The sequence below is a fragment of the Capra hircus genome, chromosome 22 (genome assembly GCF_001704415.2).
Source record: "Capra hircus breed San Clemente chromosome 22, ASM170441v1, whole genome shotgun sequence".
NCBI classification, from domain to species: Eukaryota; Metazoa; Chordata; class Mammalia; order Artiodactyla; family Bovidae; genus Capra; species Capra hircus.
In genome coordinates, this window is record NC_030829.1 from 43,560,280 (window position 1) to 43,576,933 (window position 16,654).

Below are 16,654 nucleotides of genomic sequence, written 5' to 3' on the forward strand. Positions count from 1 at the left end.
TACTAAGAACTCAACTTGGTAACCGAATGAGTAACTTGGTTTTTGACTATAATTTATATATTTTATAGACCTTGAATTTATATGATTATTAATGGATTAGATAAATTTATGTATTGGAATCTTACTTTCAGAACCAAATACATGCTTGTAAAATAATGTGTATTTTTGAATTGTAAAAAAAAACTGGACAAAGTGAAAATTAGAAAAGTTGTCAAACGGGTTGCCGGGAGAAAAATGTATGGAAAACTTGTGTTATTTAAATTTAACTTCTCTTAGCTTCTTCCTTCTGAATAAGAAAGGTCTTATTTCTTGAATAAAATTTGGATAGGGTAAATAGTGTGAGTGGTTTTATGGGGCTCAACTAGGAGATGCAAAACTACAGTAGGTTCAGTGATGGGATCATAGTTAAATTAACACTGTTACATTAAAAAAACTAAACCAAGTTAAGTCAAGACTGCTTTCATGAACTCTGAAGACAGAATAAAGAGAATCCATATAATCTTACTTTTAGCATCTGGCAGCTGTTACTACACCATTGTTGGAAATGACTGCACTAGAAATGTAAAATTGCCTAGTTTTCACTAAATGGGCTTTATAAAGATTTGCGTGATTGCTTATTCTTACTTATTTTACTTTTTGACTGTGATGCTTAGCATTTGGGATCATAGCTCTCTCAATAGGGCCAGTCTGAACCTGCACCCCCTGCATTGGAAGTGTGGAGTCTTAACCACTGGACCGTCAGGGAAGTCCCCTTTTTGTTTTTCAAACATTAACTTGCCGACTTGGCATATTTTTACCCCCAAGAAATACTGTTTTTCTTCAGTCTTGGTGGTAGTTTCTTGGTTTTGTTTTTAAGTTGAGAAGTTTTTTTTTTTTTTTCCATGTAGAAGTGAGTAAACAATTGAGAAGTGTAAATTGAAAGAATCCCTAAAATGCCTTTCACTGTGCTAACATTTTTTGAAAACAATGCAGACTTACAAAATCACCTTTCACTGTGTGGTTTACTGACATGATCAGTACCTATATTCAATGCTTACTGTTTACATAGATTTTAAACTTAGTGTTGATCCATCAAAAAGAGGTCTTTGTGACCCTTGTCTTATACAGAACAGTTGATTGTACCCATAGACTATAAAGTATTCTGTCTAGTAATTGTTAAGTATGTTAACACGGAAACTGAAGAGGAATTGTGGTTCCTTTAAAAGCTGGCTAGCAGCATTAGTTGAGGATAGAACCATTTTCTGTCCATAATACTCCACATTCTCTTTTATCTTAACCTGTCATTGACTTGCTTTTCTGTGGTGATACTGTTACTTTGTTGCAGATTTATTTCCATGGATTTCCCCCCTTTACCTTATGTATTTTTCATGGAAAATAATTTAGTGAACATTTTAATTTTCCAGATTATCAGTATCTCCTTTACTGAGACTTCATTTTCTTTAGTGTATATACAGAATTATCTCATATGTAGTAATTATTTCCAGATACTTGCTGGGAAGTAATGACCACACTTTTGATTTCTGATAGGTAATGGGTCCGTCTCAGTCTGGCTAAAAAATTAACAATCTTATTCATCTTTTCAAAGAACCAGCTTTCAGTGTAGGTGATTTTGTCTGTTGACGTCTCGTTTCTAACGTCATCGGCTTCTGTGCTGCTTGCTTTTGGCTGCACCATGTGGGATCCTAGTTGTCCAGTCAGAGATGAAGCCATGCCCCTTGCAGAGGAAGCAGGGAGTCCTAACCACTGGATCCCCAGGGAGTTCCCTAGCGCTACGTTTTTAATCTCATTAAAGTAAGTAAAGATATGTTACTTTAAAGTCTACATTAATATGAACATTAATAATTGATTAGGACTTAGTGTTAAAATTTACCCCTGAGAATTATTTAAGCTCAGACATATATTTGATAAGTTTCTTCTAGCATATACATTGTGACATTGTATTTAGGTACAGAAGTTACTACATTGGAAAGTTACTTGACTGAGTTTGTTTCTCACTGTGTTACTTTTGGACAAATATCCTTTTGTCTTAGTTATTTCCACAAACTATATAAAATGTTATATTCTAGTAACAAAGATTGTGAGGAATCAGTAGCAGAAGCAATACTCTGAACTCATGTAAAAAAACAAGCCGGCTGTATGAGTTAGTTGATGCCTATGTGGGTTTTTTCGCCTGTACTGGGTCTTCATTGCTGGGACTGCTCTCCAGTTGTGGTGGCTTCTCTTGTTGCGCAGCGTGGGCTCTAGGGGTGCACCGGCGTCAGCACCTGTGGCTCCTGGGCTCTAGAGCACAGACTCAATAGTTGCGGTGCCAAGGCCTAGGGCTTATTTGGCTCTGCAGCATGTGGGATCTTACTGGATCAGGGATCGAACGAACTGTTGTCTCCTGCATTGACAGAATTCTTTGCTACTGAGTCACCAGGGAAGTCCTTGCCTGTATGTTTTAAAAGGACAGTGGAGGCAGGTACCTTCTTGTCAGGGATTTCTGTGCTGTTCTCATGGTATGCTTTTTCTGTTACAATGGACTGGAGTCCTGGGGCTTAGCACTGCCATCTGCAGGCTGAGAGCTAGCTCTCGAACTGACCAAGTACTTTGATGGCAGTGTTTCTCTTTAAGCTGAGTTGAGTGCCATTCTACCAACAGGGATATGTTAAGCACAGACTGAGCAAGGTTTGCCTTCTGTATAAGCCTTGAGAGGTGAGATACGATTTTTCTTTTTTTTAAAGAAGGATGATCAACAGTAGAAAGTCAGTTCTTGAAAATGGGCTCCAATGACAAATAAATGGCCAGTAAACACATAAAATTATGCTCAACATTATTAGCCATTAGTGAAATGCAAATCATAATCACAATAACATGCCACTCACTAGGATAGCTGTAATTAAAAGACAGTAAAATACCAGTGATGATGTGGAAAAATTGAAATCCTCTTGGATTGCTGGTGAAAATACAAAATGCTGCAACTGCTTTGGATAGCAGTCTGACAGTTTTTCAAAATGTTAAAACACTTCATATGATCCAGCAGATCCACTCCTAGATATATGTCCAAGAGAAATGAAAACATGTCCATTCAGAAACTTGAATACAAATGTACAGTATTACTCATAGAAGCCAAGATGTAGAAGCAACCCAAATATCCATCAGCTGAATAGATAAAATGTAGTTATGTCCATTCAAAGAATATTATTCCTCATAAAAAGTAGTGAAGTACTGATAAATATTACAACTTGAAAGAACCTTAAAAATAAGTGAGGCCAGTTAAAAAAGACCCCTGTTATTTCACCTATGTGGAAAGTATAGAATAGGCAAATCCAAAGAGACAGAGAACTAAGTGCTTGCCAGGACCAGAGGGGATGGGGGTTGGGAGTGTCTGCTGATGAGTATGGGGTTTCTTTCTGTAGCCAGTCCTTGTCGACTGACTTGACATGCAGTGACGAAAACCTCTTCAAGAGGAAAAGATCAATTTTGTATTGAAAGAGCGAAGCATTGTGGGATTCTTTCATTTAGGATAAAGAAAAGGGACCCAAGCCAGGATGCAAAAAGCCAGATTTCTTTTAGGTATGTAATGATATGAAAAGGGGTAACATAGTTACATTATTTACAGTACTTAATTCTATAGCTTTAGCAGAAATATTCTTTGCCTTAATTATTTAAAACACCACACTTAAAGCTGGTTTTCCGCCAAAAAGTGGTGTTATTTCTAAATTTTATCTCCGGATAGATAAACTATTTCTTCAAATTACTCTAGGAAAAATAAAGTTTAAATGCAATATATTTTAGAAGTATGTATACTGTTCATTCAGTATAAGACAGCCAACTAAATAAAGCCTATCCAATTACCTATTGAACCATGTTCAATTATAAAAGAATACAAATGAAGTGAAACCAGCAAAAATGCCAACTAGAAATAAGTACCTTAAGGAGATACACAACAACACTAGTGTAACATCATTGAAGTGAGTTACTGGGCAATGAATGGATTACATTATATAAAATCTTTGACCTACAATCAACACAAAATGGGCAGAAGATGGAGATTAGTGATTCAGCTTGTTTTCTAGTGAAGTTTCTTAATGAAAATTGTGAGTAAAAGCTTAACACAATGTTAACATCAGTTTTGAACAACCTACAGTTTTATCATAGAATGAATTTAGCTGGCAGTTGCTGTTTGAGGGTGGCATCAGTCAATAAGCTGAAAGATTTAGTATTTTTAAGGCCTACATTTTAAAGATTATATGTAAAATACTATTTTATCATCTGGCTTCAATATGATTCAATACACTGAAGATGGCCAACTTTCAAAGTAGTTTTTTGCATATAATTTTCAGTGTCATATTAGCTCAGTTTTTTTTAATGTGTGTTTAAAGCTTACCTTGAATTTAAGGTTTTCTTTTCAAAGTGAGATTTTTTAATAGTTTTTTAATGATTATGTATTATAAACTTGGTAAATTACATTTAGCAATGGCCATCTCAGTTTCTCAGGAATTGATATTTAGACATTGCTATCTACTACTGTGAACCAAAACTGGGATTTAAAAAGCAGTAGGTAACAGTGTAGCATGGTGAAACCATTTAAAAGACAACATGAGTTAAGTTCATTCTCTAAATGTACTGAAGTAGACTCACATTTTTCAAGTGAATTTTTTTTTTGGTTATCTTAGGCTTCTTTTCTAATTTATGTATACTCCAGACTTTTTTTTTTTTTTTAATGTTTTTCCAAATTTCTTCAAAAGAAAATGAGATTGATTTTGCTTGCTTGACACAAGCTTGTAAGTAAAAAGTTCAAGATGACTCCTCTGGGAAAAAATTACTGATAGGGTAATACACTTGTGATTTGTTTATGACTGAAACATCATTCATTTAGTTCAGTTGCTCAGTCATGTCCGACTCTTTGTGACCCCATGAATTGCAGCACGCCAGGCCTCCCTGTCCATCACCAACTCCCGGAGTTCACCCAAAGTCATGTCCATCGAGTCAGTGATGGCATCCAGCCATCTCATCCTCTGGTGTCCCCTTCTCCTCCTGCTCCCAATCCCTCTCAGCATTAGGGTCTTTTCCAATGAGTCAACTCTTCGCATGAGGTGGCCAAAGTATTGAAGTTTCAGCTTTAGCATCAGTCCTTCCAAAGAGCACCCAGGACTGATCTCCTTTAGGATGGACTCGTTGGATCTCCTTGCAGTCCAAGGGACTCTCAAGAGTCTTCTCCAACACCACAGTTCAAAAGCATCAGTTCTTTGGCACTCAGCTTTCTTCACTGTCCAACTCTCACATCCATACATGACCACTGGAAAAACCATAGCCTTGACTAGATGGACCTTTGTTGGCAAAGTAATGTCTCTGCTTTTTAATATGCTATCTAGGTTGGTCATAACTTTCCTTCCAAGGAGTAAGCGTCTTTTAATTTCATGGCTGCAGTCACCATCTGCAGTGATTTTGAAGCCCCCCAAAATAAAGTCTGACACTGTTTCCACTGTTTCCCCATCTATTTCCCATGAAGTGATGGGACCAGATGCCACGATCTTCGTTTTCTGAATGTTGAGCTTTAAGCCAACTTTTTCACTCCTCTCTCACTTTCATCAAGAGGCTCTTTAGTTCTTCACTTTCTGCCATAAGGGTGGTGTCATCTGCATATCTGAGGCTATTGATATTTCTCCCAGCAATCTTGATTCCAGCTTGTGCTTCTTTCAGCCCAGTTTCTCATGATGTACTCTGCATATAAGTTACATAAGCAGGGTGACAATATACAACCTTGACGTACTCCTTTTCCTATTTGGAACCAGTCTGTTGTTCCATGTCCAGTTCTGTTGCTTCCTGACCCACATGTAGGTTTCTCAAGAGGCAGGTCAGGTGGTCTGGTATTTCCATCTCTTGAAGAATTTTCCACAGTTTATTGTGATCCACACAGTCAAAGGCTTTGGCATAGTCAATAAAGCCGAAGTAGATGTTTTTCTGGAACTCTCCGGCTTTTTCCATGATCCAGCGGATGTTGGCAATTTGATCTCTGGTTCCTCTGCCTTTTCTAAAACCAGCTTGAACATCTGGGAGTTCATGTTCACGTACTACTGAAGCCTGGCTTAGAGAATTTTGAGCATTACTTTACTAGCATGTGAGAAGAGTGCAATTGTGCGGTAGTTTGAGCATTCTTTGGCATTGCCTTTCTTTGGGATTGGAATGAAAACTGACCTTTTCCAGTCCTGTGGCCACTGCTGAGTTTTCCAAATGTGCTGGCATATTGAGTGCAGCACTTTCACAGCATCATCTTCCAGGATTTGAAAGAGCTCAACTGGAATTCCATCACCTCTACTAGCTTTGTTCATAGTGATGCTTTCTAAGGCCCACTTGACTTCACATTCCAGGATGTCTGGCTCTAGATGAGTGATCACACCATCGCGATTATCTGGGTCGTGAAGATATTTTTTGTACAGTTCTTCTGTGTATTCTTGCCACCTCTTCTTAATATCTTCTGCTTCTGTTAGGTCCATACCATTTCTGTCCTTTATTGAGCTTAGACTAAAGTTAAAAATGGTAGATATACCAATTCACATCCACTTGCATGACTAAAAAGTGAATAGGTTGATGAGAATGTGTGTATTGCTGGGGAATGTAAAAAATGTGGCTGCTCTGGAAATCATTTTGGCATTTTCTCAGAAAGTTTCTAAGTAGAACTGCCATATGGACTAGCAATCTACTTGTAGGAATATAACCAAAAGAACTGAAATAGCTGTTGAAACAAAACTTGTAAATGTTTATAAGCCTTATTCACAATAGCCAAAATGTAGAAACAACCAAAATGTCCATTTGTACAAACAAAATATGGTGTACCCATACAATAAATATTATTCCACTATACAAAGGAATGAAATGCTGATGCATACAACATGGATGAACACAGGCTAACTGAAAGAAGCCAGACAAAAAGTGACATAGTGTATGATTCCATCTATATGAACTATCCAGAATAGGGAAGTCCAGTGAGGCAGAAAGCAGATAAGTATGTGCCAGGGGATGGAGGGTAAGAGTAAATTAATGGGTATGGAATTTCTTATGGGGGTGATTAAAACGTTTTGAAAGTGGTTAACAGATAGTAGCCACACAACATCGTGAATGTACACAATACAATGGAATTATATACTTTAAAATGGTTAGTCTTACATGAATTTCACCTGTTTAAAAAATGTTTTGGTATCATCTCAGAATGTAGTATTGTTATTCTGAAGTTAGTGCCTAAAAAAAGTTACCCAAGTTAATAACAGCTCTTAAACCTTCAATGTTAAAAGCATGTACTTTCTCATAAAGTGGGACAACAGAATTTGAATATTACCCAAATCAATTAATCCTCTTAATATTGTTTCCCTTTCCAAAATGGAATCTAAATTACATTTCCTTAGTATTACATTGAGCAAAATGTTAAAATTTTCAAATCTTTCAATTTTTTTTCTTTGCCTGGCTTGTGAGATTTTAGTTCCCTGACCAGGGTTAGAACCCAGGCCCTCAAGCAGTGAAAACCCAGAATCCTAACCATTGGACCACCAGCAAATCCCCATGTTTAAACGTGGGGATTTAAATTTTTTATTACATTTGGAAAACTAGTTGGCTCTTATTTTAGAGAAAAGATTTTCCCTATTCAGTTGTTATGTAGGTCTTAACAATAAACTAATAGTGCAATTCTGTCTTTCATTATATATGGGTTTTGGTTTTGCCTCAAACTAGTTTGTAGGGAATTTCTGCCTGCATTTCATAGCTGGAAAATATGAGATCTAAAGCTATCAGTTTCCCCCAGGGAGATTTCCCCACAGTAGCATTCTTTGGACTTCTCTACCTGAGTTATATTCCTCAGAGATCCACCTTGAGCTGAAACTACATTTTGATGACTCAAAAAAGTCACCGATGAGTAAAATTCTTGAAAATTTGTAACAACTGATTTTAGTTTCTAGAATTTAAAGAACATCACATGATAGCCAGAAATGGTTTGTTCGCTAATGAATTATAAACTACCGGTTTTTATGTCTGAGTGGCAACTGTTTAAGAATTCATTTAACAGGAATAATGTATTCTACAGTGTTCTCAAGTATTATAGTTTGTAATCAATAATATAAAATTTCAAAACATTAATTCCTATAGTAAAAACAAGTTCTTGCTAGTACATTGTACTTTGCCAGTTTCATAGTACCATCTGATTCACCAGAATCGCTCGACTTTCCGTATTTAATTACATGTACTAAAAAACCCAAATGTAATAGAGAAATTCAATCACAGAGATGGCTTTAAATACTTAAAAATTTCTGAAATAACACTTTATTCTAACCCACATACAAGGACATTTTGGTATACTATTTATACAGTTTCCGTGAAAGTGAAGTCGCTCAGTCGTGTCCGACTCTTTGCGACCCCATGGACTGTAGCCTACCAGGCGTCTCCGTCCATGGGATTTTCCAGGCAAGAGTATTGGAGTGGGGTGCCATTTCTTTCTCCAGGGGATCTTCCCCAGCCAGGGATTGAAACCGGGTCTCCTGCATTGTAGGCAGACGCTTTACTGTCTGAGTCACAGTTTTCTTAGTGTTCCCTAACTTTGGGCTTCCCAGGTGGCACAGTGGTAAAGAATCCACCTGCCAGTGAAGGAGATGCAGGTTTGATCCCTGGGCCAGAAAAACACCCTGGAAAAGGAAATGGCAATCCAATCCAGTATTTGTGCCTGGAAAATTCCATGGACAGAGGAGCCTGGTGGGCTACTGTCCATGGGGGTCAGAGTGGGACACGACAGTGGCAGCACAACTTTGGACTAACTGTATGAACGTGGTTGTAGGCTAGAGGTTTGACCAGAGTATGTGGCACTTCAAAATACTACTCTATATTCTAATATTCTGAAATGCCCGTGTGATCATTGTCTAGTCAGCAAACACTAAATCTGAAGAATCAGGATGTGGATGTTTAACAAGTATGTAGAATTTTTGTGACCAGAGTTCAATATAGCTAGCTGTAGTGTTATTAATAATACAGGACTTGTATGTTTTTCTCATGGGCATGAGGACGTCACATTACACTTTCTGTTTCTCAGCTTGTTGTTTTCTCAGCTTACTGTCAAAGTCTGTCAATATGTTTGTTTGAAACGAAATCAAAACCAAATTTAAAACGGAAAAAAAAATTGCAAAAGAATCAGATTCTGGCTTCAATATAGTTTGTATCTGTAAACTGATGTTAAAATGCTTTTAAAATGCTATTTAGGAAGGCACAATTTGGTAGCTTCAATTTTTCATTTATAGCTTTTTCTAAACAAGATCCCAAAAAACTGCCACCTTAATTTTTTGCTTCAAGTACTTTTAAGCACTTCAAGGTTCAATATGAAGTGCAGGTAAAACCCTCTCATTTTCAAAATTACTAAGAGTAAACAATGCACTGGATAGTGAGCAGAATATGAAAATGCAGGCTACTTCATCGAAAGAGGAAAGTTCTTACCAGGCTTAGAGATTAAAGAAGATGGAACAATGGGCTTCATGACTGGAAACTCAGAGCTCTGGTTTAAGTGAGCTCTAGTTATCTAAGCTAGAAGTTAAATGCAGAAATACAAGATGACATGGTTATCCTGAACATGAGGCTGCAGCTAAAGCATTACAAATAAAGTATGGTGATAACTGAGTTAGAAAAGTTTAGTTACTAATCAGCCAGACTCTAATCAGTAAAACTATAATTTGTAATTTTCAAGAATTTGGCTTCATATTAAAAAAAATTTTACAGTATATAAATTACATATACAATGTTTTCCTGTAACTCAAGCTATAATATAATATTCAAGTCTATACGTTTATTTCAGAGATGCTCAAAAACGCCATTACTACTCTCCCTTTCTCCTATTTAGAAAAACCAACAATTTCAAAAATACTTGCAGCACAGAAATACTCCGTGGTTCATCCACTATTTCAAGCCCATATCAGTAGGCAGTTTTTCAAAAGTAATGCATTGTGCTATTCTCCTAATACCTAATACGATAGGGTCAAATAACCTGTTGATTTATGAACATTTTCCATGGGCAAGAGTGTTACGGACAATAGGATCAAGTTGACAGTGTTACTGTTCACTTTGAATACTAAATTGTGCTTACATCCTAAAAGTTAAGATGAGCTGCAGTAAGGATGGGACCATAAGTATGTCCATTTATGCCATACACTAAAAATCAAATCCTAAAAATAAGACAGTGAAAATACCTTATGTTAATTGAAAAATAAAAGATGAAAACCAATAGGAATTGGTAATGGTGTACTTTTTTGTTAAAGCTCTGAAGTTGTATCAAATTGCCATCCAAACTGAGGTAGAGACAGGCCCTAATGTTATTCCTTCCTTGTGTTAGAACGTAAGTTCTCTCACTTCCAACTTGTATGTGCTCTCCCCCTAATTATATATACATCATTTAATCTGAATTGTGTTATGATAGAAAAATTACAAGATCATTCAGGTTTTTTTTTTCTTTACAAAATTCTTAATTAGCAAAAAAAAGTACTTATAAAATGTACACAGTGTTCTTCCTGCCAGCCATAAATATTTTTGTTTTTCCTCCAAGTGTAGGAAAAAAAGGGTAGAGAAACTGTATTATGCAAACATTATGACAGTCATGTAATGAAGACACTAGAGCATAACTAACAGATAAGAATATTTTACCTTAGTGTCTAATTTTCCTCTTTGAAAGTTATGCATAAACTCTGATTCATATTAAATCTCCTACTAAAGCAGATTTAAATTCTATTAGACACAATCTATTTCCATTTTAAATCACATACAAGTGCTATGTGATCAGAGGGATGGGAAACACTAGGTAAGGCTTGGTGGGTGGTAACTTCTTCGTGACTAGGTAATGGAATCACCTGTTCAACCTCTAAAGCATTTAAGTCAATGAAAATATAATCCAGACAGCCATGAAAGCCACCAACGTAATTTGTGTAAGCAGGTTCACCACAAGCACTTTTCAGTTTGAAGAAATGGCTAAGAGACATGTTGCATCGTTCCTCTTCCCCATTGGAAGTCCAGTCTTCATGATCCTCTGCAATGCTGCCGTTGATGACAAAGTGATACATTCCTGTTGATGGGGTACTATTAAAGTCCCCACAAAATATAACTGGTATGCCAGGATACAGATCACAAGAGACATGCCTAATGTGAGCCAAGGCTACTGCCATTTGAATGAGACGAATGTACCCACCTAGGAACATAAAAAACACTAATGTTAACCTGTCTTTAAAAAAAATTAAAACCCCACAAATTATAGTATCTGGGTAACATTCAGGATATTTATTTGTATGTATGAGGAGGAACTGGAGGAAGGTGGTTAAATGTATATGTAAAATTTCAAGTTTCAAGATTAATGATATTGGGTAATTAATACACAACATAATGGCTATAGTTAATACTGTTGTATGGTATATTTGAAAGCTACTAAGGGAGTAAATCCCAGAAGTTCTCATCACAAGGAAAAAAAACTTTTTTTGGGTGTTTATATGAGATTATGGATGTTAACTTATTGTGATAATCATTTTGCAATACATATAAGTCATTATGCCATATACCTTAAATTGTACAGTACTGTGTTATAAACTATATTTTGACAAAGAAAAAATGTATTTGTGTAAAACAACTTTTACCAACTTTAAGTTACCATGTTCAAGCCACTTGTGAAAATCAACAAAACCTACCTTTGGGGTGCCAGTAGAGATGGGTATTCGCAACACATATCTTTTTAGAAGAGTCCTTTGTAGACTGAAGAACAGAAACCTAAGATAAACAGAAAATGCTGACTTCAGTTTCTATTTCCTGCTCTGAAAGAAAAAAAATTTTTTTAATCTAAGACTATATGATGAACTGACATTTTATTCCAAAACCTTCCCTGCTGATGAAGTATGATAGAAATTATGAAACTTAACTTTAAAATTTTGGAATATACATCAATGGGATTCAGCATAATATTTTAATAACCCAACATATAGAGGTAGCATGAATACAGTTCAGATGGTAACACTAAGGTTGGAGACGGTGTTTTTAAGTGGTAAGTGTAGGCATAGGAGTCAGGCAGAAGTATCTTTGAATACCCACTGTACCATTTATAGCAGTGTGACCTGGAGAGTGACATTTCTTTTTCCTAAACCAGCTTCATCATGAGTGAAAAAGAAGCAATATCATCCACTTCAAAGAGAAAATTTAATTGTGTGAATTCAATTAAATGAGCTTACTCAGAGATGCATGATACACAGTAGGTGCTCAAAAAAATTGAAGCTACTCTTCTTAATATGAACAAATCCAGTCACCTAAAGAATGGACAGAGTTTCAGAGTAACATCTATAAAACGGGAATAGCAGGATTACTATGAGCCAAAATTAAAAGCTAATATTTATGGCATCACGGACTCGATGGACGTGAGTCTGAGTGAACTCCGGGAGATGGTGATGGACAGGGAGGCCTGGCGTGCTGCGATTCATGGGGTCGCAAAGAGTCGGACACGACTGAGCAACTGAACTGAACTGAACTGATGGAGCACTTCGTAAAACATGCTGGAGACTTAAATTTGAAGTTCTTCAAAATGTGTCACCAGTGTTTGGTAAGTAATAAGAAAATATTAGCTACTAAATTTTCTTATTTAGCTAAATACACGAAATCGTAAGCACGTCTTTTTTCAAGGTAACCTGAAGCGTGCAGGGCGCATTTCAGGTACTCAGTATTTGCTCAATGAATGAATGAAGGCTAAATGACGTGCTTAAGATTCAAGAGCAAACACTTTTCAGTAGAGTCTGGTCTAGTTTCATCTCTACTATAAGCACCCCCACCCCTGGCACCCCTTCCAGAACGAGTATGTACAGAGACTGGCGAAGTCACTTTACCTGAACGACAGAAGACCTCTGGAGCACCCTTTCTTGCGCTGATGGATACAAAGCTAGTTTCTCCAGCAGTTCTTTGTGAAGTGGGTCGGACTGCAGGGCTTCATGGAAAGCAATGTCATGCTGGCTAAGGAGGCTGAACTTGGACTTTCGGTAGAAAGTGGCCAGGCCTTCATGCTGCTTGATTCGAAACACGCCCTCCAGCCCAAAGGCCTCGAGAGCCGGCACCAAGCTGTCTGTAAACACGCAGCGGTCAACTTCCTGCAAACAGATGAGGTCGGCGTTGTAGCCCGTGAGCTCCTTTTGGATAAGGTTCTGGCGGTAGTCGAGTTCCAAAGCGTAAGGGGCACAGTATGGGTACAGGACCGTCCGCGAGAACTCAGTCTGGGCGTATGTGTCAGCCAGAATGTTGTAGGAAACTGTGCGGATGAGAGCGTCGTCCGTCACCTTCTTTGTGTAGAGATGCCGGTGGTCAAAGGTGCAGGTGCCGGGCCCAGCCTCCACTGGACACACACTTTCCAACTCCCGGCTTGGCCCGAAGCGCTGCCCATTGCCCGGAGTGCAATGAAGCTTGAGCCGTAGCCCGATGTCGGCATTTGACGGGGTGTAGACGCGCTCTTCTACGCCCGTCTCGGTCCAACCAGGAGAGGGCGAAGAGGGAGACGATGACGAGGGGCATCCGCCCTCAGGCTCCGCCGCTCTGGGTTTGGTTTCCTTGTACCAGCGAAAGAGTGAACCGGTGGGATCCCCAAATTCGACGCCGAGCTTGGGGCATACCGGGAAGCCGGCCATGATGTAGCGCGGCAACTGTAGCTCGGTGAAGGTGGGTGGGTTACGCTCCACCTTGTACTTGACATCACCAATCTGCAACACCGCACCGTCCTGCCAGGCGTCCACATTGAGCACGTCTTCAGCTACTGCCTCCTCCCGGTAGTACAGCTTCACCACGGGCTCGCAGGCTGCAGCCGGCTCAGGCTCAGGCCCAGGCCCAGCACAGGCCACGCCACTGCTTGCGTTTGGCCGGTTCTTCCTGCTCTTCTTGGCGGCGGCTACTTTAGCGTGGCCTTTAAGGGCATTGGTAGCGATCCGGCTGAGAGCCCGACCCAGTGGCTCGCTCTGGTCGCGCTGCATGTTCTTGTGGCTGCCGTCGGCCAGCGCGAATGACAGGCTTAGCTTAGGCTCGGAAGGCACACAGCGCACCACAGCGCGCTCCATCGCGCCCACCGAGGTCTCAGACGCCGCCTCGGTCCGACTGCGCCGCTCCACCGCCGTGCGGACCCCACGAAGCGCGGCGCGGACACCTGGGAGCCTCCACATGAACCTGGTGGCCCAGCGGCTGTCAAGACCTGGGGCTGAGCAACCGCCAAGTGTCAAGTAGAGACAGGGAAATCGCAGCCGCCGGTTCCGGGATCCATTCAGTCCCTCAACTTCCGGCCGGCGAAGAGAAAGTGCAGTGAGCTCCCGCCACGCACTTTCGCCAGGGCAGGTCACCTACTTCTTTTCTCCATAGCTACGCTTTTTTCGAATCCATCTGGCTTAATTTTATCTTTAACTAGAGTCATAAATATAGAGGTCCCAGAAGGAAATTTTAGACTCCACGATTTTAACGAAAGTGCAGTTGGGCGGAAGAGAAGGCGCGCTCAAACCGGAAGTGGTGCGGGTGATGTCACGGGTTTCGCTTCCCCGAAGGAGACAGGCGTGGTCCCTGGGTTTTAACCGCTTGCCTTCTGGTGCTTCCCTGTGCTAGGGCGTAGGGAACTCTACGCAGATTGCCAGCCTGTATTCAGGTGTGGAAAGTGTTGCTTACTTCTCAGCAGCATTCCCAACGTTACTCAATTTCTTCTGAGGTGTGGTGGGTTCATCTCTGGCCGAGCCAGCGCCGACGCGAGAAGCAGAGATTTTGTGGTAGTAACTACGAACGATATATCGTGAAGTCGCTCAGTGGTGTCCGACTCTTTGTGACCCCATGGACTGTAGCCCACCAGGCTCCTCCATCCATGGAATTTTCTAGGCAAGAGTACTGGAGTGGGTTGCCATTTCCTTATAATAGCTCCCAATTAGGGAGTAGTGACTGTGCTGAAAACATACAAATATGAGGGCCAAAGAGATTAAGTTAACTGCGCACAAGGCCAAACAGACGTTGCTGAATGAATGACAGGAGACAGACTAGCCAGTGAGTAAAAGGAAATGAGAATGCAGTTTCTTTGAAAACCACATGAAAAAATTATTTCAAGGGACAAATTTTGTGTTAAATATAATTAAGTGATTAACTGAAGGAAAAAAAAAAACAACTCTTGAAGATTCAAAGAAGAAATTAAGAATTCTCTCGTCATGGCAAAGGATTTGTTTGCATCTACTTTCCCGTCTCCTACAACTAGAGTGTTTATTGAGTGTCTAATAATAAGCCATACTCTTTTCTCCTGGCTTACAGTGAGGAAAACAAGCCTTTTTTCTAAAAGAAGGATGAATTTTGCAATCGTTTGAAATTTATATTCTTGTCCTCCCCTTTCCCAAGGCAGCAAGCATTTGCCGAGGTGACCGGATACCTGATGGTATGTAATGTGGGGCTACACTGAAGGGATAAAAATCATTACATTGTATCAGCTGACTGCCTGAAGAAAGTCTCAGTACTCCAGTTCTTAGCACCTGTAGGCCGAACCCCAGGGCCATGACGAGCTGCCCCTCCTCTCTCCTGAGGCGAGAAGGTCCCTAACGGAAGGGTCCTCCCAGATCCCAGGGAACAATGACAGCACACTTCGCTGGCTAAAGGCACCCCACCCCAGCCACATAGAAGGACCTGTCAGCCCGGACGCCTCGGCCTGACGACCTATCCGAACCCCAGTCCATCTAGCCTGACCATCCCTCGCAACAAAAGTATAAGAGCCACCCCCAACACGGTCCTGGTGCGGACTTCCTCGACCTGCCTCCTTGGGGTCCAGGAACCCCGCCTGGGAGCGCTTCCCCATTAAAGCCTGTTAGACACTCTTTTCGGTGTCCTGGTCGTCTTTATCTAACAGCACCCACATTAGCAAATATAAACTTTGAACTGGCATTTTTGTTCATGCAACTTTGCAGAACTCAGTCAATATTAAAGAAAGACATTTAAAGAATATCAAGTCTATTTAAAGAAAGATAAGAGCCCTGTTAGAAAATGTGGGAATTCCCCAGCAGTCCAGTGGTTAGGAGTCCACGCTTTAACTGTTGGAAGTGAAAGTCAAGTCTCAGTCATGTCCGACCTTTTGCGACCCCATGGACTGTAGACTACCAGGCTCCTCGGTCCATGGGATTTTCCAGGCAAGAATACTGGAATGGGTTGCCATTTCCTTCTCCAGGAGATCTTCCTGACCCAGGGATTGAAACCAAATTGTAGGCAGACGCTTTACCGTCTGAGCAGGGAAGTCCTTAACTGCTGAGGGCCTGAATTCAATCCCTGGTGGGGGAACTAAGGTCTTGCAAGCTGTGAGGTGTGCCAAAAACAACAACAAAAATAACCCCGAAACAAAAACCCTATTAGAAAATGTGACTTTCTTTAGAGTAATCTGATGTACTTTAACTCTGTAGCATAGTCTTAAATCCCAGTTTGAGACAGATACTTTGAAGTGTCATACTTTCAGAGTTTTTTTTGGTTTTTGAGTTAAAAAACAATTTTTTTTTCATAGAGTAAAAACATATCCGCAGTGAAAAATGGTAATATTCCCACTCTGACTCCTATACATATGCAAACATTTATGAATTTATACCCTTTCCCCCACTTTTTTTACACAAAAGGAATGTAGTATACCCATCATTCATATCTTTGCTTT

The 16,654-nt window shown here is 39.8% G+C and overlaps 1 protein-coding gene across 1 annotated transcript; it reads right to left on the reverse strand.

Moving 5' to 3' along the window:
* On the reverse strand, window positions 9,039-15,828 carry PDE12 (phosphodiesterase 12). The gene is made up of 3 exons (XM_005695819.3): window positions 12,855-15,828; window positions 11,676-11,754; window positions 9,039-11,185 (listed from the first exon to the last, which is right to left on the reverse strand). The coding sequence occupies exons 1-3, from the start codon at window positions 14,166-14,168 to the stop codon at window positions 10,743-10,745; spliced, it is 1,836 nt and encodes a 611-aa protein (XP_005695876.3). The 5' UTR covers window positions 14,169-15,828; the 3' UTR covers window positions 9,039-10,742.